General features: G+C 44.0%; 1 protein-coding gene and 1 pseudogene across 1 annotated transcript; both read right to left on the bottom strand.

Annotated features, from left to right (window-relative positions):
* Positions 1 to 982: 982 nt before the first annotated feature.
* On the bottom strand, positions 983 to 15,687 carry LOC115461076 (annotated as a pseudogene).
* Positions 15,688 to 15,746: 59 nt separating this feature from the next.
* LOC115461068 lies at positions 15,747 to 18,818 on the bottom strand. Its single transcript, XM_030190623.1, has one exon. It carries the CDS (start codon positions 18,816 to 18,818, stop codon positions 15,747 to 15,749), a length of 3,072 nt encoding a protein of 1,023 aa, XP_030046483.1.
* Positions 18,819 to 23,564: the final 4,746 nt, after the last annotated feature.

Genomic DNA, 23,564 nt, shown 5'->3' with positions numbered 1-23,564 from the left:
GTTTATAGCAGAGAGGGTCATGGGGGGGGGGGGGGGGGAGATAGGGAGCACAAGCAGGCAGCCTTTGCAGCTACCTGCTTGTGCTTCCCTCCTCTCTAACAGCTCCAGATCAGCTGTAAAATTTGCTCATTAGAGCTATGCTCATTAGAATACAATGAGCTTATTGTAATACATTTGCATGGGGTTCTCGGTGGCTCTAATGGCATACGTTAGAGCCATAGAAAACCTCTTTGTGCATTACTGGCTAAATAATGTTTGTTTTAGACTGGCTACAACCAGGCTGATACAAATGTTCCCAGCACAGTAAGCTTATGCATCTGCTCCTGAGTGTTTTCTCTGTTTTTGTTTTTTGTGCATGCAGCATAGTACATATTATGTGCAGGTACTTTCTCTATCACTAGTGGGTTCACAACCTAAGGTGTTATTTTTTTAACATCTGGGCAATGGATGGTTAAGTGACTTGGCCAGGATCACAAGAAGCTGCAGTAGGAATTGAACCCAGTTCTCTAGGATCTCAGCACCCTGCACTCACCAGTGGGCCACTCCTCCACTCCTTATCTTTGCCCTCTCTCATCTGAGAGATTTTAAGAGAGCTGAATTCTTGAATTCACACAGGAGAGGGAAAGGGAGGGAAATCTTGCAAATGAATACCCTTTCACCTCAGATGGAGGCACTAGGAGATAGATAGATAGATAGATAGATAGATAGATAGATATATAGATATAGATATAGATAGATAGATAGATAGATAGATAGATCTGGCTCCAGCATCTCCTATAAAGAATATGGGGTTATGTGGGAATATAAAGGCATATACATATTAAAAAGACTTTATAAAATTACCTTCAGTGTCTGTACTTTGCATCTGCTCCTTTTCAAAAGGAAAAAAATGTTGGCTACTTACTTCTGAGAAGTAATGCTATGTATGTGGGGTAAATGGACTGCATATTTTTCACACAACCTAGGCTCTAAAAATTAAACCCTAACTGTGAGCGCATATTTCTGCATATGATTTTCTCACTGCTTCTTTCACCTCTTGGTTTCTAAGGCTGTAAATCAGGGGATTTAACATGGGAATCACCACTGCATAGAAGAAAGAGAGGATTTTGTCTGTTTCCTGGGAGTAACTAGAGCTGGGCCGCAGATACATGATCAGAATTGTTCCATAGAACAAAGTGACACAGATAAAGTGAGAGGTACAAGTCGAGAAAGCTTTGCGTCTACCTTCTGCAGAGCGGATCTTCAGAACCGTGGTGATGATATAAGAGTACGAAAAAATAATTATAACAGCACTCATTGTGATAGAACCTGCAAAAATGAACAGTACTAATTCATTAATAGAAGTATCAGTGCAGGACAACATAAACAACGGAGGGAAATCACAAGCAAATTATTGATAACATTGGACCCACAGAAAGACAAACGGAATAGGCAACCAGTTTCTATCACTGAATGAAGAAAACCACTAACATAGGCAGCATGTTAGCTTGATACATAGTCCTCTTGTCATGATAACTGTATATAGCAATGGGTTACATAGAGCCACATAACGATCATATGCCATCACAGCCAGTAGGAGGCACTCTGTGCTTCCCAAGGCAGAGTAAAATATAGCTGTGTAATGCATCCAGCATACGAAATGGTTTTTTTTCCACAAGGAAGTTTAGAAGCATCTTAGGCGAAATAACTGAAGAATAGCAGGCATCTAGGAAGGACAAGTTGCTGAGGAAGAAGTACATAGGAGTGTGCAGATGAGGATTCAGTTTAATTACAGTAACTATGCCAATATTTCCCAGCATGGTGAAACTATAGACGAGTAGAAACAGCACAAACAAGGCAATCTGTAGCTCTGGATCATTTGTGAATCCCAAGAGAAAAAATGCACTCACTGGTGATTCACTCTTCCCATTTTTAGAAGGTGTAGTATTGATCTAAAGTTATGAGAAAAAATAAAGGATTCATTCAGGCAGTGTTTTAGTTACTGCAGATCTTAAATATATCATAATTGCTGCTGTGGAAATATGCAACTTTCATTTTACAGTGGTTTGGGTAAATGCAGCATTAGCTCCCATCATATGATCATCTCTGGGAAAAAGTGACTAAAGTCACCACAAACAAAAAAAATGAAGTTTTAATGAATTATATTGGAACAAACTATTTGTAATACAACAGTCCAAACCCCGTACTTTTTGTGAAAAAAATGAAAAAGTTATAAAATTCAAAAGGTAACTTTTGCAGTCTGCTTATTGGACTCATGCTATGAAGAACTGGCCATTATCATGTCAGATCCACTACTTTAGCCACTTTTTCTCAGAGCTGGTCATATATTTGATGTTCAATTAAAATTCTCCATTGAACAACATTATTCTTTAAAATGTATTTCATTGTGTGTCTTGTCTGTCTATATTCAACAAATTTTAATCTCTAATTAATAGGGACTGCCCACATGAAGGACAGTTCCATAACAGGGTGTCTATATTGGCACACCACTTCTGCATGTAAATTTACAGAATACTAGGATGCCTAAGTGTTATTCAACAAGGGTGTATGTAAGTGGCATAGGGCCAGTGTACATAAGAACATAAGGACATAAGCATTGCCATACTGAGACAGACCAAAGGTCCATCAAGCCCAGTATCCTGTTCCCAACAGTGGTCAATCCAGGTCACAAGTACCTGGCAAGGTCCCAGAACAGTAAAGCATATTTGATGATGCTTATCCTAGAAATAAGCACTAGAGTTTCCCAAGTCCATCTTAATAATGGCTTATGGGTTTTTCTTTTAGGAAATTATCCAAACCTTATTTAAACTCTCCTGCTAACTGCTTTTACACACGTTATCTAGCACAAATTCCAGAGTTTAATTACATATTGAGTAAAGAAATATTTCTCTGGTTTGTTTTAAATTTACTTCTATTGTGTGCCCCTTAGTCTGAGTATTTGTGGAAAGAGTAAACAAGGGATTCACGTCTACCCATTCCACTCCAATCTGTATTTTATAGACCTCTATCATATCTTCCCTCAGCCATCCCTTCTCCAAGCTGAAGAGCCCTAGCCACTCTTAGCCTTTCGTTATAGGGGAGCCATCCCATTCCCCTTTATCATTTTCGTTGCTCTTCTCGGTACCTTTTCTAATTCCACTATATCTAATTCCTCTACCTCTAGAACTTTTCATTTGAAATGGGGGCCCTCTTCTTACTTTAATTCAATCATTCAGACTGAATTTATATTGCTATGCAGATGACATTTTAATAGTAAGTAGAAAAGATTCCTTAGTTCCTGATTTGTCCAATGAACAGAATTATTTATTGAATGTAGTACTTTGGCTATAAAGTAATTGTTTAGTGCAAAATCTTGAAAACAAATGCTTGTACCCACATTCTCTGGCAATTAATATTTTCTCTGGTTTGTTTTAAATTTGCTACTTAGTAGGTTCATTGTTTGCCCCCAGGCCTTGTATTTTGGAAAGAGTAAACAAATGATTCACATCTACCCGTTCCACTTCACTCAGTATTTATAGAACTCTATCATATCTCCTCTCAGCAGTCTCATTCTCTAAGCGGAAGAGCCCTAGCCGCTTTAGCCTTTCCTCGTAAAGAAATCATCCCATCCCCTTTATCATTTTCAGCTCCCTTCTCTGTACCTTTCTAACTCCGTTATATCTCTTTTAAAGATGTGGTGACCAATTGGTTATTGGACCAGAAAACAGAGGTAGGTTAAATGTCATTTCTCTGAATGGAGGAGAGTGAACAGTGCAGTGCCACAGGGAATCTGTACTGGGACCGGCACTATTTAACATATTATAAATTATATGGAAATCGGAACGAGTGAGGTGATCAAATTTGCAGAATGATACAAAACTTTTCAAGGTTGTTTTAAAACACGTGCAGACGTGAAATATTGCAGGAAGACCTTAGGAAATTGGAAGACTGGGCGTCCAAATGGCAGATGAAATTGAATGTGGACAAATGCAAGGTGATGCACATTGGAAAGAATAATCTGAATCATAGTTACCTGATACTAGGTCCACCATGGGGGTCCGCACTCAAGAAAAGATCTGGGTGTTGTTGTAGATAATAAACTGAAATCTTCTGCTCAGTGTGTGGTGGTGGCCAACAAAGCAAACATGACGCTAGGAATATTAGGAAAGGGATGGTGAATAAGACCGAAAACACTATAATGCTTTGTATCGCTTCATGGTGCATCCGCACCTTGAGTATTGCTTCAGTTCTGGTTGCCGTATCTCAAAACGATATAGTGGAATTAGAAAAGGGTTCAAAGGAAGAGCAACTAAATGATAAAGGGGATGGATCCTACTCTCATATGAGGGAAAGGCTAAAGAGATTACTACTACTACTACTTAACATTTCTATAGCGCTGCTAGGGTTACGCAGCGCTGTACAACTTTAACATAAAAGGACAGGCCCTGCTCAAAGAGCTTACAATCTAAAGGACAAGTGAGTAGACGATACGATTGGGGCAGTCAATTTGGGGCAGTCCAGATATCCTGAAGGTAAGAGTTAGGTGCCGAAGGCAGCATTGAAGAGGTGGGTTTTAAGCAGAGACTTGAAGATGGGCAGGGAGGGGGCTTGACGTAGGGGCTCAGGAAGGTTGTTCCAGGCATAGGGTGAGGCGAGGCAGAATGGGTGGAGCCTGGAGTTGGCAGTGGTGGAGAAGGGTACTGAGAGGAGGGATTTGTCCTGTGACGGAGGTTTCGGGTGGGAACATAAGGGGAGATGAGGGTAGAGAGGTAGTGAGGGGCAGCAGATTGAGTACATTTGTAGGTAAGAAGGAGGAGCTTGAACTGAATGCGGTAACGGATTGGAAGCCAGTGAAGTGACCTGAGAAGAGGGGTGATATGAGTATATCGGTTCTGGCGGAATATAAGACCGTGCAGCAGAGTTCTGAACAGATTGAAGGGGGGGATAGATGGCTAAGTGGGAGTCCGGTGAGGAGTAAGTTGCAGTAGTCAAGTCGGGAGGTAATGAGAGCGTGGACGAGAGTTCGGGTGGTGTGTTCCGAGAGGAAAGGGCGGAATTTGCTGATGTTGAAGAGGAAGAAGCGACAGGTCTTGGCTATCTGCTGGATGTGTGCCGAGAAGGAGAGGGAGGAGTCGAAGATGACTCCGAGGTTGCGGGCAGATGAGACGGGGAGGATGAGGGTGTTATCCACTGAGATAGAAAGTGGAGGAAGAGGAGAAGTGGGTTTTGGTGGAAAGACGATGAGCTCAGTCTTGGACATGTTCAGTTTCAGGTGGCAGTTGGACATCCATGTAGCAATGTCGGTTAAGCAGGCCGATACCTTTGCCTGGATCTCCGCAGTGATGTCTGGTGTGGAGAGATACAGCTGGGTGTCGTCTGCATAGAGATGGTACTGGAAGACATGAGATGAGATGAGGGAACCCAGGGAAGAGGTGTAGATTGAGAAGAGAAGGGGTCCAAGGACAGATCCCTGGGGAACACCAACAGATAGCGGGATGGGGTGGAGGAGGATCCATGGGAGTGAACTCTGAAGGTGCGGTGGGAGAGATAGGAGGAGAACCAGGAGAGGACAGAGCCCTGGAACCCGAATGAGGACAGTGTGGCAAGGAGTAGATCATGATTGACAGTGTCAAAAGCGGCGGATAGATCGAGGAGGATGAGGATGGAGTAGTGACCTCTGGATTTGGCAAGGAACAGGTCATTACAGACTTTAGAGAGTGCTGTTTCTGTCGAGTGTAGAGGGCGAAAACCGGATTGAAGTGGATCAAGGATGGCATGCGAGGAGAGAAAATCAAGGCAGCGGCTGTGAACGGCACGCTCAAGTATTTTGGAGAGGAAGGGTAGGAGGGAAATGGGGCGGTAGTTGGAGGGACAGGTAGGGTCAAGTGATGGTTTTTGGAGGAGAGGTGTGACTACGGCGTGCTTGAAGGTGTCAGGGACAGTTGCAGTGGAGAGAGAGAGGTTGAGGATATGACAGATGGACGGGGTGACAGTATGAGAGATGGTGTTAAGTAAGTTGGTGGGGATGGGATCAGAGGAACAGGTGGTACTTTTCGAGCAGGAAAGAAGGCGAGCGGTTTCCTCCTCGGTGATGTCTGGAAAGGAGGAGAAAGAGGCCTGGCTTGGTTGGTCGAGGGTTAAAGGGTGAAAAGGAGGAGATGGTTTGGTAGTGAACTCAAGGTTGATCTTTTGCACCTTGTCGTGGAAGTAATCGGCCAGTGATTGAGGGGAGAGTGAGGGGGGGGGGGGGAGGAGCGGAGGGCACTTTGAGGAGGGAGTTTAGGGTGGCGAAGAGACGACGGGGGTTGGAGCTGAGAGAATTGGTCAGTTGGGTGTAATAGTCCTGTTTGGCAAGGAATAGGGAAGAGTGGAGGGAGGATAGCATGAATTTGTAGTGAAGGAAATCTGAATGGGTGCGAGATTTCCTCCAGAGGCGTTCGGCAGATCGGGTGCAGGAACAAAGGTAGCGGATGCAAGGGGTCAGCCAAGGCTGGGGATTAGTACGCTTTGTGGGACGGGAGGTGGATGGAGCGAGGGTATCCAGAGCAGAGGAGAGAGTGGTATTGTATGCGGAGACAGCCTTGTTGACAGACTTGGAGGACAATATGGAGGAGAGGAGATTGGAGATACAAGAGGATAAGGTGGGAGGGTCAATAGCCTGGAGATTCCTGGAGGTAGTGGTTAGAGTTGGACGGGGCTGAGGTGGGGTGTGAAGAAGTGTGAAGGTGATCAGGTGATGATCCGAGATAGGAAAAGCTGAAGTGTGGAAATTGGAGGGGGAGCCGGAGGAGGAGAGGACGAGGTCAAGACAGTGGCCGTCTCGGTGAGTCGAGGCGGTGGAGCATAGCTGGAGGTTGAAGGAGGATGTTAGAGTGAGGAATTGAGATGCGTGAGGGTCGGATTGGTCATCAACGTGTATGTTAAAGTCTCCGAGAATGAGTGACGGAGATGAGGGTTCAAGAAACACGGAAAGCCAGGCATCGAAATTGGTGAGGAAGGAAGAAAGGGATTTATTAGGGGGGTGGTAAATGACTGCCACTCTGAGTGGCAATGGGTAGAATAGCCGGATGGAGTGTGCTTCAAAGGATGAGAAGCAGTGAGACTGCGGTAGGAGGAGGGGTTGGAAACTACAGGAGGGCGAAAGTAGTAGCCCGACGCCTCCACCGCGGCCAACTGGGCGGGGAGTGTGGGAGAAGAGAGAGCCTCCATGGCAAAGGGCCGCGACTGAGGCCGAGTCGTCCGGGGAGAGCCAGATTTCAGTTAGGGCGAGCAGTTGAAGGGAACGAGAGATGAAGAGATCGTGGATGAAGGGCAGTTTGTTGCAGACCGAGTGGGCATTCCAGAGGGCACAAGAGAAGGGGAGGGAAGAGGTGGGGAGGAGGGGGATAGAGACGAGATTGGAGACATTACTGAATCGTTTGCATGGATAGGAGGAGGACAGGTGAGGGGGGCCTGGATTAGGATTAGGATAGCAAGAGGAGGAGCAAGAGAGTACGGAGGAGGGTGGGGGAGGATGGGCGACAAAGGCGACGAAGACGGGGTGCACTTAGGAGGAATGGTGATGGGTTAATGGCAGGAAGGAGGTGATGAAGATTAAGAGCTAGGAGGGAGGAAGGGGACAAGAGAGATGGTGAGGTGGTGGGGGAAGGGGGTGGGCTATGAGTTCCAGCAGTAGGCAGCGGAGGGGGGTGGGGGAAAAGATTAGGAAGGGACAGGGCAAGGAAGAGAATGTGGATAGGGGCCATGAGTAGAGATTGAGGTGTAACAGGTGTATGTGTAGTGACTGAGATGTGGAGCAGATAGAAGGAGCTGAAAAGCTGAAGGCTTGGAGTTGATGGACTGGAGAGCAGGTAAGTCAGTGGTTGACAAGCTGGCAGGCTGGTACATCAATGGATGAGAAGCTGGCAGGCAGGCAGGCAGGTTGGTGGGTTAGCAGGGGAGCAGGCAGGCAGGAGCAGGACTTGAGTCAGCAGGACAAGTTGGCAGGCAAGTAAGCCAATGGCTGACAAGCTAGCAAGCAGGCAGGCAGGTTGGTGGGTTAACAGGGAGGCAGGAGCAGGACTGGAGTCAGCTGGAGCAGACGGAATGAAGTAAACTGGAACGGATGGGCTGGAACATGAGCAGGCGACAGGACTGGAGCAGGCTGTTGCAATTTGGAGGTTGGTTTAATTGGCTAGCAGGCAAGCAGGCAGGCAGGCAGGAACAAGCTGGAGCAGGCGACAGGACTGGAGCAGGCTGTAGCACTTTGGAGGTTGGTTTGATTGGCTAGCAGGCAAGCAGGCAGGCAGGAGCAAGCTGGAGCAGACGCACTGATTAGGCGGATGAGACAGGCAGGGTCAACGGGCTGGAGAAGCTGGTGAGGCTGGATCAGATGGCCAGTAGAAGCTGGATCAGGCGGCTGGAGAAGCCGGATCGGAGCAGATGGACTGGAGCAGACAGGGAGAAGCTGGATCGGTGGACTGGAATGTGCAGGGAGAAGCCGGATCAGCGGACTGGAACATGCAGGGAGAAGCCGGATCAGCGGACTGGACTGGAGGAACAGGCTGGAATCGGCAGACAGGAACAAGCTGGAGAAGCTGGATCAGGAACCGGCTGGAGTCAGCTGACAGGAACAAGCTGGAAAAGCTGGATCAAGCGGGCTGGTACATGCTGGAGCAGATGGACTGGTGCAATCTGGAGCAGAAGGGTCGGATCGGCGGACTGGAACATGCAGGGAGAGCCGGATCAGCGGACTGGACTGGAGGAACAGGCTACAATCGGCAGGCGGGAACAAGCTGGAGAAGCTGGATTAGCTGGATTAGCAGGCTGGAACAAGCTGGGGCCATTAGACTGCAGAAGCTGGAACACACCAGGGCAAGCCGGGCCAAGCAGACTGGGACACGCTGTGCCAGGTGGACCGGAGCAGCCAGGGCAGGGAAGAGCAGCCGGGTAGCAGGACTGGGACAATCTGGGGCAAGCTGGAGAAGCTGGATTAGCTGGATTAGGCAGTGTCAGGTTCTCAGGTTCAGAGCCCGCGGGGCCGGGCTCTGGAGCAAACGTGAGCCCTTGGGCTGCTGCCGAGGAGCGACAGCAGCAGGCAAAACCCACCAACCAACACTGGGTAAGCACACCGGCAGGGACTGCAGGCACTGCCCAGCGAACCGGAACACATGGACTGGAATCCCCCGGACTGGAGGACACAGGACTGGAACACACACCGGACCGGAACACACTGGACTGGAGCACACTGGACTGGAACACACACCGGACCGGAACACACTGGACTGGAGCACACTGGACTGGTCCGCACAGCTTCACCTGCGCTTAGCTACTAAGCCCCCCAGGAGTTGAGCTCCTGGGTTCGAGTAGCCGACAGGATTTACTGGATACCGGATGACATAGGGACCAGGACTGGAAACAGAAGTGCTCCTAACCCTAAACTGATCTACGTGCTCCCAAGCCCTAAACCAGCAGGAGTGTTCCTAACAGTAAACTGACAAAAGGACTTCCTAAGCCCTATACTAAACAGGAGCTCCTAATCCCTGCTCAAGAAAGGGACTTCCTAAGCCCTAAACTAACAGAGCAGGGAACTAAACACAAAGCTAACACAGGTGCTACTAAGCACCAAGCTACAAGCAGAGCTCTACACTAATAAGCTAAACACAAAACTAACAAGCTACCTAAGCACTGCTCTAGCAAGCTAGATACAACCAACAAGGTGCTTCCTAAGCACTACTCTGGCAAGTAACCAGAAGAGCTCCTAGCACTAAAAGGGAAGACAGGGGAGCCACAAGGAAAAAGAAGGGAAGCTAACACATAAGCCAAAAGTGATTCTAAATCACCAAACACCAACAGCAAAGACTGCAATGCTCCCAATAGCACAAACACCAGAAGTACTTCTAACAGCAAACTCTGCAGTGTTCCTAACAACACCAAACCCTGAAGTACTTCTATCAGCAACAGAGCTTCCAAAGCCCTACACATAGCAATGCTTCCAAAACCAAGAGGGAAAAGCAGGAAAGCTAAACACACAGTCACCAGTGCACACTGCACTAACACTAACCTGGCCCTTAGCAAAAGCAAGCAGGGAAACTAGACACAAAGTCAGAAGTGCACACTGCACCACCCTACCTAAAGCAAACACCACTGTTGCAAAGGCCCTGAAGGAAACAACACCACTTCCTTATCAAGGCCCTCCCTGATGATGTCACACTCCCTAGACCTAGGCAAAAGCACACTGACCCAGAGAGGCCCAACCCACACCAATGCAAAACCGTGAAACACTTGAAGCCAGTACACCCAAAGAGAGTTAGAACAACTCAGACTACCCACACAGGTGCAGTATAGTGAAACAATTAGAGCCCTGCTGCTGGAAGCTGCCAGCACAGAGAGACAGAGCCAGCTCAGAAAGGACAGACAAAGAAACAGAAGCCAGCTAAGAAGCTGACCCCCAGGAAAAAGGTAAGTTTGAGAGGGGTTCAGACCCCAATCATAACAGGCAGGCTGGAACAAGCTGGGGCCGTTAGACTGCAGAAGCTGGAACACACCAGGGCAAGCCGGGGCAAGCAGATTAGGGCTCTTCAGCTCCTAATATATTCATTAATCTGCTTCAGCAGCATATCTCCTTCCTACTATTCCATGGCACTTTCCTTGATAATAAAGGTTCTATTATCCTAACACCAATACAAAAATACAATTCAATCACCATAACTGATGCAACAAACTACAGACCAGTAGCCTCCATTCCTTTGATGATAAAGGCGATGAAAAGAATAGTAGCATTACAGACTATGGACTACCTTTCACATTTCTCCTTACTATACAAATCGCAATCAAGTTTCAGACCATGCTATAGCACCAAGAGTGTCCTTACTACCCTAGTATCAAATCTCAGAAAATAAATTAGCACAGGGTCTAAGATCTTAATAATACAGTTTGATATGTCTAGCACATTCGATGTAGTAGATCATAATATCCTACTAAACATACTAGACAACTTTGGCATATGTGGCAAAGTCCACAAATGGTTTCAAGGATTCCTGAAATCAAGATCTTACAAAGTGAAAATAAAAGAAACCTTATCCTCTCCTTTGTCACCGGACAGTGGCATCCCTCAAGGCTCTCCACTATCACCCATTCTGTTTAATATAATGATATCACCACTAGGTAACAAACTAGAAACAGCAGGATTCAAAACATTCATATATGCTGACGATGTTACCATATACATAACTTTCATAAAGAACACTCAAGACATCTTACAAAAGGCAAAACTTGACTTAAATTTAATGGAAACCTGGGCCTCACAAAAAAACTAAATTCATGGTCATTACCAACCTATTTGACCAAAATGACTACAACAGTTTCACAATTGACAACACTTCATTCCCCACTGACAATAATTTGAAAATTCCAGGTATAATTATAGACAAACATTTAACATTTGATACTCAAGTTTCCTCAGTAATCACTAGAAATAAAACAAAATAAAATATGGAAAAGAAAATAAGATGACACCTTTTTTATTGGACACTAGTGGAAAAGGCCCGTTTCGAAAACAAATGAAACGGGCGCTAGCATGTAGTTTGTTTTTCTGTTATTTTTGTCTCTTGATATTAAGGAATATAAGTGTTTTTAAAAAAGACAACATTTTTTTTGTAAAAAGTTGTATTTGTATTGTAATTCTTTGCAACATTTTTAACATTTCATTGTAAACAATATGTTTTGTATAATGTTTGTTACAATCATGTAAAAGGTGTCTTTGTTGAGGTGCATTAATCTGTTTTACAAATGCATGAGAACAGATATATACTGTTGAAAACATAATATACATATGTCCATGTGTTAATATCAGTTCTGTAAGGAACATGGGAACTTTGTGAAATGTTTTTGTAATAAATTCTTAGATTTGTAACATTTCCTTGTATACAATATTTTTTGTATAAATTTTGTTACAATCAGGAAAAAGGTGTCCTTGTTGAGGTCCATCAATGACTTTGACAATTGTATCAGAAGAGTTCTTTACTCTTGAAAAGGCAACATAGAGTTGTCCATGTGTAAATACCGGTTCTGGAAGGAAAATCCCAACTTTGTCAAGTTTGTCCTTGTGACTTGTTAATGGTCATTGCAAATGCCAATTTGACAGGGAATTGTCTTCTACATAGTATAAACGGTAGGTCTGTGTTTGATGGTGCCAGGTCAATACGTGGTATGAAAACAGTACTGCCAGCACTTGATCAACTCAGTACTTGACTAATGATAAGGTTGTTTTTCAAGTCTTTGACTATTAGGCGAGTTCCATTACACAATCCTTTTTTTGTGTTTAAATTTCTGAGTAGTATAATTATTGCACCAATTTTTAAATCTAGGTTATGTGGTGGCATCCCAGTAGGAGTTTGTTGATGAAGAAATTCCACAGGATATAAGTGTTGTTGTTCTTCTGTTGAGTCATTTATGGAATCGGTACTTAAGTAAGTTATTGTCTTTCCTTTTAAAATATTTAGAACGTCGTCATTAATTTTGTCTGCATGTGTATTTTTTGGGCAAAGAACAGTCTTTTGTGCAAAGTTTTCAACTGTGTCTGCAGTAATTGAGTGTCCAAAAACAGCTCGCCCTCCTGTAGTTTCCAACCCCTCCCCCTACCGCAGTCCCACTGCTTCTCATCCTTTGAAGCCCACTCCATCCGCCTATTCTACCCGCTCCCACTCAGAGTCGCAGTCATCTACCGCCCCCCTGAAAAATCCTTCTCTTCCTTCCTCACCGACTTTGATGCGTGGCTCTCTGTCTTTCTTGAACCTTCATCTCCGTCCCTCATTCTCGGAGACTTTAACATTCACGTTGATGACCCTTCCGACTCTAACGCTTCTACGTTCCTCACCCTAACATCCTCCTTCAACCTCCAGCTGTGCTCCATCACCCCCACTCACCGTGACGGCCATTGTCTTGACCTGGTCCTCTCCTCCTCCGGCTCACCCTCCAATTTCCACGCCTCTGCTCTCCCTCTCTCCGATCATCACCTGATCACATTCACACTTCTTCACCCCCCCCCCTCCGCCCCGTCCAACTTTAACCACCACCTCCAGGAATCTCCAGGCTATTGACCCCACCACTCTATCCTCTAGTATCTCTGATCTCCTTCCCTCCATCATGTCCTCTGAGACTGTAGACAAAGCGGTCTCTGCTTACAATGCCGCTCACTCCTCTGCTTTGGACACCCTCGCTCAATCCACCTCCCATCCCACTAAGCGTACTAGTCCCCAGCCTTGGCTGACCCCTTGCATCCGCTACCTTCGCTCCTGCACCCGATCCGCAGAACGCCTCTGGAGGAAATCTCGTACCCATTCAGACTTCCTTCACTACAAATTCATGCTATCCTCCTTCCATTCCTCCCTATGCCCTATACTACACCCAATTGACCAATTCTCTCAGCTCCAACCCTCGTCGTCTCTTCACCACCCTTAACTCCCTCCTCAAAGTACCCCCCGCCCCCACTCCCCCTTCACTCTCTCCTCAATCACTGGCTGACTACTTCCGCGACAAAGTACAAAAGATCAACCTTGAGTTCACTACCAAACTACCTCCTCCTCAGCCTGTAGCCCTATCCAACAACCAACCAACCATGGCCTCTTTCTCCTCCTTTCCTGAGATCACCAAGGATGAAACCTCCCGCCTTCTTTCCTCCTCGAAATGCACCACCTGTTCCTCCGATCCCATCCCCACCAACCTACTTAACACCATTTCCCATACTATCACCCCCTCCATCTGTCGCATCATTAACCTTTCTCTCTCCACTGCAACGGTCCCTGACACCTTCAAGCACGCAGTAGTCACACCTCTCCTAAAAAAATCATCACTTGACCCTACCTGCCCCTCCAACTACCGCCCCATCTCTCTCCTCCCCTTCCTCTCCAAAATTCTTGAACGTGCCGTTCACAGTCGCTGCCTTGATTTTCTCTCCTCTCATGCCATCCTAGATCCACTTCAATCCGTCTTTTGCCCTCTACACTCGACAGAAACAGCACTCTCTAAAGTCTGCAACGACCTCCTCCTCGCCAAATCCAGAGGCCACTATTCCATCCTCATCCTGCTCGATCTATCCGCTGCATTTGACACTGTCAATCATGATTTACTTCTTACCACATTGTCCTCTTTTGGGTTCCAAGGCTCTGTCCTCTCCTGGTTCTCCTCTTATCTCTCCCACCGCACTTTCAGAGTACACTCTCATGGATCCTCCTCCACTTCCATCCCACTATCTGTTGGAGTTCCCCAGGGATCTGTCCTTGGACCGCTTCTCTTCTCAATCTACACCTCCTCCCTAGGCTCACTGATCTCATCTCATGGTTTTCAGTATCATCTTTATGCTGATGACACCCAGCTATATCTCTCCACACCAGACATCACCACGGAGACCCAGGCCAAGGTATCGGCCTGCTTATCTGACATTGCAGCCTGGATGTCCAACCGCCACCTGAAGCTAAACATGGCCAAAACCGAGCTCCTCATCTTTCCACCCAAACCCACCTCTCCTCTTCCTCCACTCTCTATCTCAGTTGATAACACCCTCATCCTCCCCGTCCCATCTGCCCGCAACCTCAGAGTCATCTTCGACTCCTCCCTCTCCTTCTCTGCGCATATCCAACAGACTGCCAAGACCTGTCGCTTCTTCCTCTTCAACATCAGCAAAATTCGCCCTTTCCTATCTGAGCAAACCACACGAACTCTCGTCCATGCTCTCATTACCTCTCGCCTTGACTACTGCAACCTACTCCTCACCGGCCTCCCACGTAGCCATCTATCCCCCCTTCAATCCGTTCAGAACGCTGCCGCACGTCTTATATTCCGCCAGAACCGATATACTCACAGCACTCCTCTCCTCAAATCACTTCACTGGCTTCCGATCAGATACCGCATACAATTAAAGCTTCTCCTCCTTACCTACAAATGCACCCGGTCTGCGGCTCCTCACTACCTCTCTACCCTCATCTCCCCCTATATCCCTGCCCGTAACCTCCGCTCACAGGACAAATCCCTCCTGTCAGTTCCCTTCTCCACCACTGCCAACTCCAGGCTCCGCTCATTCTGCCTTGCCTCACCCTTTGCCTGGAACAATCTTCCTCAACCCCTACGCCAAGCTCCCTCCCTACCCATTTTCAAATCTCTGCTTAAAACTCACCTCTTCAATGCCGCGTTCGGCACCTAACCTCTCATGAAATATAGTATCACCTACCAGACGGACTCTACACTTGTCTTTAGATTGTACACCTGTCTTTTTAGATTGTAAGCTCCTTGAGCAGGGACTGTCCTTCCATGTTAAATTGTACAGCGCTGTGTAACCCTAGTAGCGCTTTAGAAATGTTAAGTAGTAGTAGTAGTAGTAGTAGCTTCTACTATATCTGCATAACAAATGTGCTGATCAGGTATTTCAATCATATCTTGGAAACCATTTGGACATGGTAGATTCCCATTAGCTAAATCCATGAACCAGTTGTTGTACTGTGGATCTGTACAGCGTACGTTGTTGTGTAATTTAAGTATGTTAAATTGTTTCCATAGTTTATTAAATTTAATGCTTGATTCAATAATGTGTGTTCGATTAGCATGTGGTACGACTGGTAGAGTTTGTCTGAAATCTCCACCTAGTAGAAGAACTTTTCCCCCAAATGGTTTGTCATTCTTCATGATGTCTTTAAGTAGTGTATGTACAGCAGAAAGTGCCATTGTGGGAGCCATAGTTGATTCATCCCAAATTATTATGTGTGCATCTCTAAGGATTGAAGCATTATTGGAGTTTAATCTGATAGTTGATGTTGAGTTTTCAAGTAGAGGAACTGGTAATTTAAATTGTGAATGATAAGTTCGTCCTCCAGGAAGTAAGTTTGCTGCAATTCCTGTTGATGCAATGGGAAGTGCGATTTTACCTTCTCCTCGGATGGTACTGAGGATAGTTTTATATGTACTGTATAAGTTTTGCCAGTTCCTGCTGGGCCATCTAAGAAAAAGCAGTTGTTGGTTTGTTGTTTGTCATTGAATGCAGAAAGTATAGTTTTTAAAACTTCTTCTTGGTCATGGTTTAAGTTTTGTTGCATTATTTCTGTGTTATGCTTTTCTTCTGCAGCTTTGAATGCAAGGGTAGGATCTTCAATCTTGTGTGTTGTTTTTGGTAAGCCGAAGTGTTGTAGGTTTTTGTCATGTGTTTGAAAAATACTTTGTATTTTGAGAAGGCATAATTGTTCACAAACAGTGCATTCTTGTGTGCATCCATGCATATGTGTAAAATCTTCTAGCATAAAAGTTTTATATTTTTGATAAATTTGTAAAGCATTACATGGTGCTGCAAAAACACAAATGTATGCAAAAACTTCACGTATTTGCTGGGGCATGCTGCATGTGACTGCGTCGTCTAATGTGTTTTTCCACACAGCTTCATCATGAATGAGTCCCATTTTTTTTGCTGCATCTTGGAATGTATTGTAGACAGTATTTTGAACAGTTCTTAAGTCTTGAAAACACTTAGCACCAGGTTGGTGTAGTAGAATTAGTCTTAGGCAATAACGTTTGGGATCTGAAGGTAAATTAACTGCATACATCCTGCCAATTGTTTTATTATTTTCAGTTTTTCTCTGTTTCCACTGTCGTCGTTTTTTGTTGAAGGTATAGTACATAGGAATGTCAATGTATAAAATGCTGTTTGCAGGAGGATGTTCAGCATTAAGTTTAAACCATGCTGTTAAAGTAGTGTCCTTTGTTTTAGCTGTTTGTACTGCAATGGCAATGTTTTTTGGATGGAAAACAATGCTTTGTTCATCTGGCAAGTGTACTTCTAATCTCTGGATAGTGTGTGATTGGTGATGCATTTCAAATGCGTTAAGTCGCCATGCAGCTTCAGGAGCAGTAACATATCTTGAGTCTGTGAAGGTTTTAATTTCATCGTGTTGTAAAGTTTTGTGCTCTGTGATGACAACATTAGCACAATCATGTCCTTTGTACACATATTTGAAAAGGTATTTGACACTTTTAATAGATGCGCAGACTTCTACATTTATATGTGAATTGTATTTCAGTAGTAAGAAAGGGTTGTAGGGGACTACCCAACTGTTATTAATGATTTTTCCATGTAAAAGTGTACCAACACCATTATCTCTTTGACGGTATTTAGGGTATCCATCACAATTTTGAATAGTTTCATTTTGAAAGGATTTGGGGAATTCTTTTGAGCACTTCCCAGAAACCATGCATGGCAAATTTAAGGTGGTGTCATTGCAGGGGCCATGTATCATATGTTTAGCAACAATAGAATGGAGACGTGGGAATTTTTGTATGTCAGGTATTTCTGCACATACGATTTTATCAATTAACTCTGTCGTTTTAGGCTTGTGCTCTTCTGCTAAGATGAGTAAAATATGTGCATGAGGTAATCCACGTTTTTGAAATTCTATGACATGTATTTTTGCAAGAGGGATACCAAGTATGTGTTCTTTGCATATGTCTTGTAGTAATTGTTTGAGTTTTAAATGAAAGACTTTTGCCAATAAGTCTGGTCGAAATTCTGGCGTTTGTCCTTTATGTAGCTTTTCAGTAATTTCTTCCCATTTAGGGTTGCATGTCATAGTAATAAATAGATCTGGTTTTCCATATTTCCGAACTATGGCCATTGCATCTTGATAATTTTGGTGCATATTTCTTGGGCTTCCTGAAAATGTTGATGGTAAAATGAATGGCTGTCCTGGAGTAAATTGTGGATCTGTATTTTCACTGGCAAGGTGGTCCATTAATCCTTTGTATTTTTCAACTCGTAAAAGTTTTTGGTTTTGTCTAATATAATTTAGTCTGTTGGCCTCAGTTTTAATATAGGCATCCACAAAGTACTGTTGGGTTAGTTTTCCATCTGAAAGGAAAGGATTGAAATCATCTCTGATAGCAAAACGGTATCCATAGTACTGCATTTGTGTTACTCTAATTCTGTTTTTTTTTTCTTTGTTGCGCATGTTCCTGAGACATTCAGGTTGTTCAGACAAAGGAATATTTATCCTCCAGCTCTGATCTCCATATGGGAATAGTAATGGATATACCATAGGTTCAAGGTTTGGATCTAACACACTTATTATTTCAGTTTGATTTGTTTGTTTTTCTGTGTTTCGGCAGTGTATTATCAGATCTCGATGTAAAGGAGGCTCGCCTTCTGTGTTTTGAAAAATGAAAGCAACCTCATTGGCTCTGGGTGCATTGTATTGCCGTGGATCATGTTTCCGATCTTGGACAATGGCCATAGAAATTCTAGGTGGTTCTATTGTTAGTCGTTGTGCTTCTGCTATACTTTCATTCTCTACTTCATATAGCATTTTACAGGCGTCAGCAAAAAGATTTTCAGATGCCATAAAGTTGCTTAATTGTGTCATTAATTTCTCATGGATGTGTGCACTTGGTAAGATTTGTAGTCTCTGAAGAGCTGCTTCGTCTGGATCTAGAATATATAATTGAGCAAACTGTCTTTGTTTCTCATTGTCTGGATGCAGCGATCCTGTTCTATGGTAAATAGTGCCATTGATTCTAAAGCAGTAAGGGCCATATCCAGGTGGAGGTGAAATGTTAACTCCCATAGATGCAAAGGCTAAGGAACTATTAATGGAGCGAATATTTTCAAAGAAATTTTTTGAATATTGATGTTCCCCAGACAGAAGCTGCTGTATAAGTTCATTAGATCTAATAGGTGGAAGATATACTTTTCCCTTACTACAGCAGTTTGTAAAGAAGTTGTCAGAAGGTCTTTCATTGTTGAAATGTTTAGCTTTGCAAAAAATACATATAGCGTTCATTAGACCACAACTGTAGTATGGAGTGTTGTTCTCATTTACACAGTCCATTACTGCAATTCCTCTGTTTGAAGTTGTAGAATGTGTCGTGACTGTTGGGTGTGCTAAATCTTGTGGTTTTTCTGTAGCTGTTAGTCTCTTTTTGTGTTTGTATGCTTTTCTTGTCCTATTTCTTGGTCTTCTTTTATGTGTTTTATTTTGTAAGCATGTGTGTTCTATAGCACTGTGCATAATTGTGTGTGTTTGTTTCTGTTCATCTGTCATTTGTGCAATGTGTTGCCTTGTTGAATGAGTGTGGCTTTGTGTGTTACGTTGTTGTTGTTGAGGATTTATATTTAGGGTAGTTGTGTTTTCTGTTGTAGTGTTTTCCTCATGTAGACCTAGTTTTTTTTTATTTTTTGAAGCTGCACACCTTTTTCGTTGTGCTTCTGTTTTACTTTTCCTACGGTTAGTCTGTTCCTCATCAGTTAATGTTGTAGTATTTGTTTTCATGGTGGTCACAATTAGTCTGATTTATTTCCCCCAATGCATCTGTGTGCATCAGTTTCTCTCTGCTTCTGTCCTGTGCACCTTTGACCATGTAGCTCCATACCTGTTAGTAGAGTGTGTAACGGCAGTTGGTATCCATATTCTGGTTGAGAGTATCAGTGTAGTCAGATGTGTTACGCGTTTCCTGTGATGTTGCTTATTTGGTGGGACTGTGCTTCTTTTCTGTGTCTGCAGTTCTGAGAAAAATGGGAGGGGGTAGAATTGAAATCATCATGTACTGTCAATTTAATATTGAAGTGAAAAGTTATGAATCAGTAAATATCAGTGGTAGAAAGTGAATATGTGTGAAACAGATATTGAGTGTGTATGAGTGAGAAAGAGGGTGGTGAAGAAGAATTTTAAACTGGATTGGTGCATGAGTGTCTGTGTGTGCGTGTCACAGAAAGAGTGTAACAGAGTGAATGGATTTTTACAGGGAGGAGGTAGCAGAGAGCTTGGAGCGTGGTCAGTGTTGGTTTGAGCTCGTGTTACGTGTTTATAGGAGTGCTATTTGGAGTTTCTTTAGTGTGGTTTGTGTTTTTGAGGGATGAGGTGAAGTGGAATGAGTGAGTGTTTTAGAAAGTGAAGAGGGTGCTTCAGCAGTGCTTTGGGGTTGAAGGGGGCGGGGAACAGAAATAGAACGTGTGATAGAGAAACAGTTTGTACATATCCATATTATACAGGATTGCATGTGTGTGAGATCAGAAGGGGGGGAGGGGGAGTAGGTTTCGAGTTTGTTTAGGAGAAAGGCACATGTAGGTTTCATAGAGTGTGTTGTCTCAGAATATGAAAGTTATCTTCTATTGACAATCATGTATTAAAGTGACATGTTAGAACACAGTATGTATGTGAGTGATAGAAAGTTTGTGTGAGACAGTGATTGAGTGTGTGTGAGATAGAGAATGAGTATATGTGGTACAGACAGTATGAGTGACAGAGATAGTGATTATCTGTGAGACAGAGACAGTGTGTGTCAGATACAGAGAGAGTGAAACCTTTATGAGAGAGACTATAAGATAGCGAGGATGTGTTTGTGTGTGTGTAAGAGACAGAGTAAGATTTTGAATTTGGACGGACTGGAATCCTGCATGAGTGTGTATGTGTGTGACAGAGAGAGTGTGAAAGGCTTGATGTTTGTTCATGAGGAAGTGACAGTATTTTCCCTATAAGGTAAATAGGTGTTAAGACACCTTAGGTTTTGTACAGAAATTATAAGTCTTTTTTTTGTTTATTTTTTCCCTAATTCCTACCTTGAAAACCGCTGCATAGACAGAGGTCTGTGGTGAGGTGTTCTGGGGGTGGGGGGATGGGGAGGGGAGTTGGTATTTGACGTAAAGGTAATGACACAATGCTTGTGGCATCCAGCACCAAAGTCCTGGACAGACGCAGCAGCATTTGCATTATACTGTGAGTGGCATTGCATTAGGTTCTTCAAGTGTTATGGTGCTACTTGTTTTGCCTTCTGCTACTCTGGCATTGCTGCAATGAAAAAACTACATATCAACAATTAAAGAAAGCAGTCATGTCCATAGCTGCCACAGAAAACATAAATGAAGTGGCATACTGAACAGTCCAGGTGTTACCCACAGCCAGCAGAAGGAGATTCATAGTGTTTCAGTGAGATCCCATTTTCTTAATGAACGTAGGTGATGGTGCATGTTTGGCCTTGTCGTTCAGTAGCATTGCTGTAGTGAAGTAACAGAAACTGAGAAATTAAAGAAAGCATTCATGTCCATACTTCCCATAAAAAACATAAAGAAATTCGCATTGTGAACAGTTGTGGCGTGACCCACAGCCTGGAGAAGGTGGCTCATACTGTTACAGTCACATGCTGTTTGGTTTGTGAATTTTGCTGCTGCCGCTTGTTTCACCTTGTGCTGCACAACCATTGCTGCAGTGGGGAAAGTAAAATTGAAGTATATAAACCATTAATTTGTATAACTCCCATTGGAAACATAAATAAATTGGTATAGTGAACAGTCCTGGTGTGACCAGCAGCCAGCAGGAAGTGGCTCATAGTGTTTGAGTCACATGGCATTTCATTGGTGAAATTAGCTGGTGGCACATGTTTGACATTCTTGAGCTGTAGCATTGCTGTAGTGAAAGAAATGAAATTCAATAATTAAAGAAAGCATTCATGTGCATAGGTGTGATTGGAAACAGAAATTAACTACCATAGTGAAGAGTCGTGGTGTGAGGTACAGTCAGCAAGAGGTGGCTCATACTGTTTGAGTGACATGCTGTTTGTTGGTGAAAATAGGTACTGCCATTTGCTTTGGATTCTTGAGCTGTAGCATTGCTGTAGTGAAGAAACTAAAATGAAACAATGAAAGAAACCATCTATGTGCATTAGTTACATAAAAATTACCAATCAACTCCCATATTGAACATGTTTAATGGTATTATAATTGCATTGTACATATAAGATAGTGTCCATTGAAATGGTGAATATTTAATGTTTGTAAAAAATATATCCCCATGGTATGGTTATGATTTTTAAAGGGTTTTTATTTTAACACATATATAGTTGTGCATACATGCATTTTGTCATAAGCAGAGTGAAAAGGAAAGGCATCCCACTGTGTAGGTCGTGGTGTTTGACAAAATGGCCGCCAAAAAGAGGATATTGTCGTTTGAATTGCTGACAGAAAATATTATTTTAATGTATGTAGAAAACCTATCCCCACAGTTGTGTTTAGTAACGTTATTATTGTTAACAGATTTATACTTTAGCAGACATCCATTTGTTTCAGTACTGGTAGTGGTGCTCAAAATGGCTGCCTATAACAGGGTTGAAAGTAATGGTGCGGGAAATAACAGCGAAGCAGCAAAGGTGTAGAAACAGAAATGAATCAGGGTAGAGGCGTGCAAGCAGATGAGCAGGTACTAAAGTAGTGTGTAAAGGTTCGTTTGTTGTTGTCGGTGGGCATTGTAGCAGTGCAATGATTATAAGCCGGTGAAACGTATTGTGAAAATGGCAGGTGAAATACCGGGAAAGCAGCAAAGAGGAAGGAAGTGAATGAAATGAATGAGTGCAGATGAGTAGAAGCAGAGGAAAGCAGTATGTTCGTTCGGTGGATGCTTTATTCTGAATTGCGGACACAGAAAGCAGCAAGAAGCAGAGGGTGAATTGCAGACACAGAAAAAAATGTCCCAGCATAGCAGAGGGGGAAATTTGGACACAGAAAGCAGGAAGAAGCAGAGAGGGAATTGTGGTCACAGAAAAGAGCAAGAAGTCGGTAATACTTTGTTGTAATTTTTGAAAAGTAAGTCCGAGTAGATGAGTAGAAGCAGAGGAAAGCAGTATTTTCATTCGGTGGACGCTTTATTGTGGGCACTAATGTCCCGGCATAGCAGAGGGGGAATTGCGGACACAGAAAACAGGAAGAAGTTGGTAATACGTTTTTGAAAAGTAAGTCTGTGTTACCTTTGTTAGAAGAAAGTAAAGGAAAGCAATGTTGTTTTTCCAGCGTTGTTCGGCTCATGTTACCCAGAGAAGGAGTGACCCCTTTGGCGTCTAATGCTCCTCCTTTCTTGTGTAGCAGTTGGCTGTGATAGGTCCATCATCCGTCCTTGCATTCCGTTGCTTGGCAACGATGGAGGCGCACGCAATGAGTGAGGCGTTCGTGTGTAAGGCACCCCCCCCTTCTTCTTTTTGAGTTGTTTGATAGGTGCATGAGGCGTGATTGCATTCCGTTGCGTGGCAACGGTGCAGTCGTAGAAAATGACTCCTCCCGACTGACGCCTTCGCCTCAGACGCTCCTCCCTTGTTCTATTCCTATTGGTGTGACGCTCATCCGTGTGTGATGCTCGTCCAGGTCATGGCGGCGCACAGACATACTGTGCTTAAAAGTGGTTACAGAGCTTCGAACATACGAACTATTGAAGCCTCAGAGTGTGGTTCAGAACATTCAGGGTGCTTTTTATGTCCAGTTGGGGCGTGGCGTAGGTCGCAGATGGGGCATGGCTGAGGGCGGTGGTGAGTAGTCCGAATAGCCTTCCCTACCAGGAGGACTACAGCAGTTCAGGGCTTCACTGCCACAGTTGGAGGGAGCTTCAGAACGTTCAAGGTGGGATTTATTTATATAGATAATACATTTCTTGATTAGCATTCAAAGGTTGCCCTTCTTGGTCAGATCGGAAATAAGCAAATGTTGGTAGATGACAGTATATATAAGTGAAACATCAAAGCATTCCAGTGACAGTCTAGCAGGATGGGGGTGGATAGGTGAGAGACAGGTGAGATATGCATGGAGACAGGAGAGGGAC

This window comes from Microcaecilia unicolor, chromosome 1, assembly GCF_901765095.1.
Source record: "Microcaecilia unicolor chromosome 1, aMicUni1.1, whole genome shotgun sequence".
NCBI lineage: Eukaryota > Metazoa > Chordata > Amphibia > Gymnophiona > Siphonopidae > Microcaecilia > Microcaecilia unicolor.
Note: the sequence above shows the minus strand (reverse complement) of the source record. Positions and strands in the feature narration are given on the sequence as shown.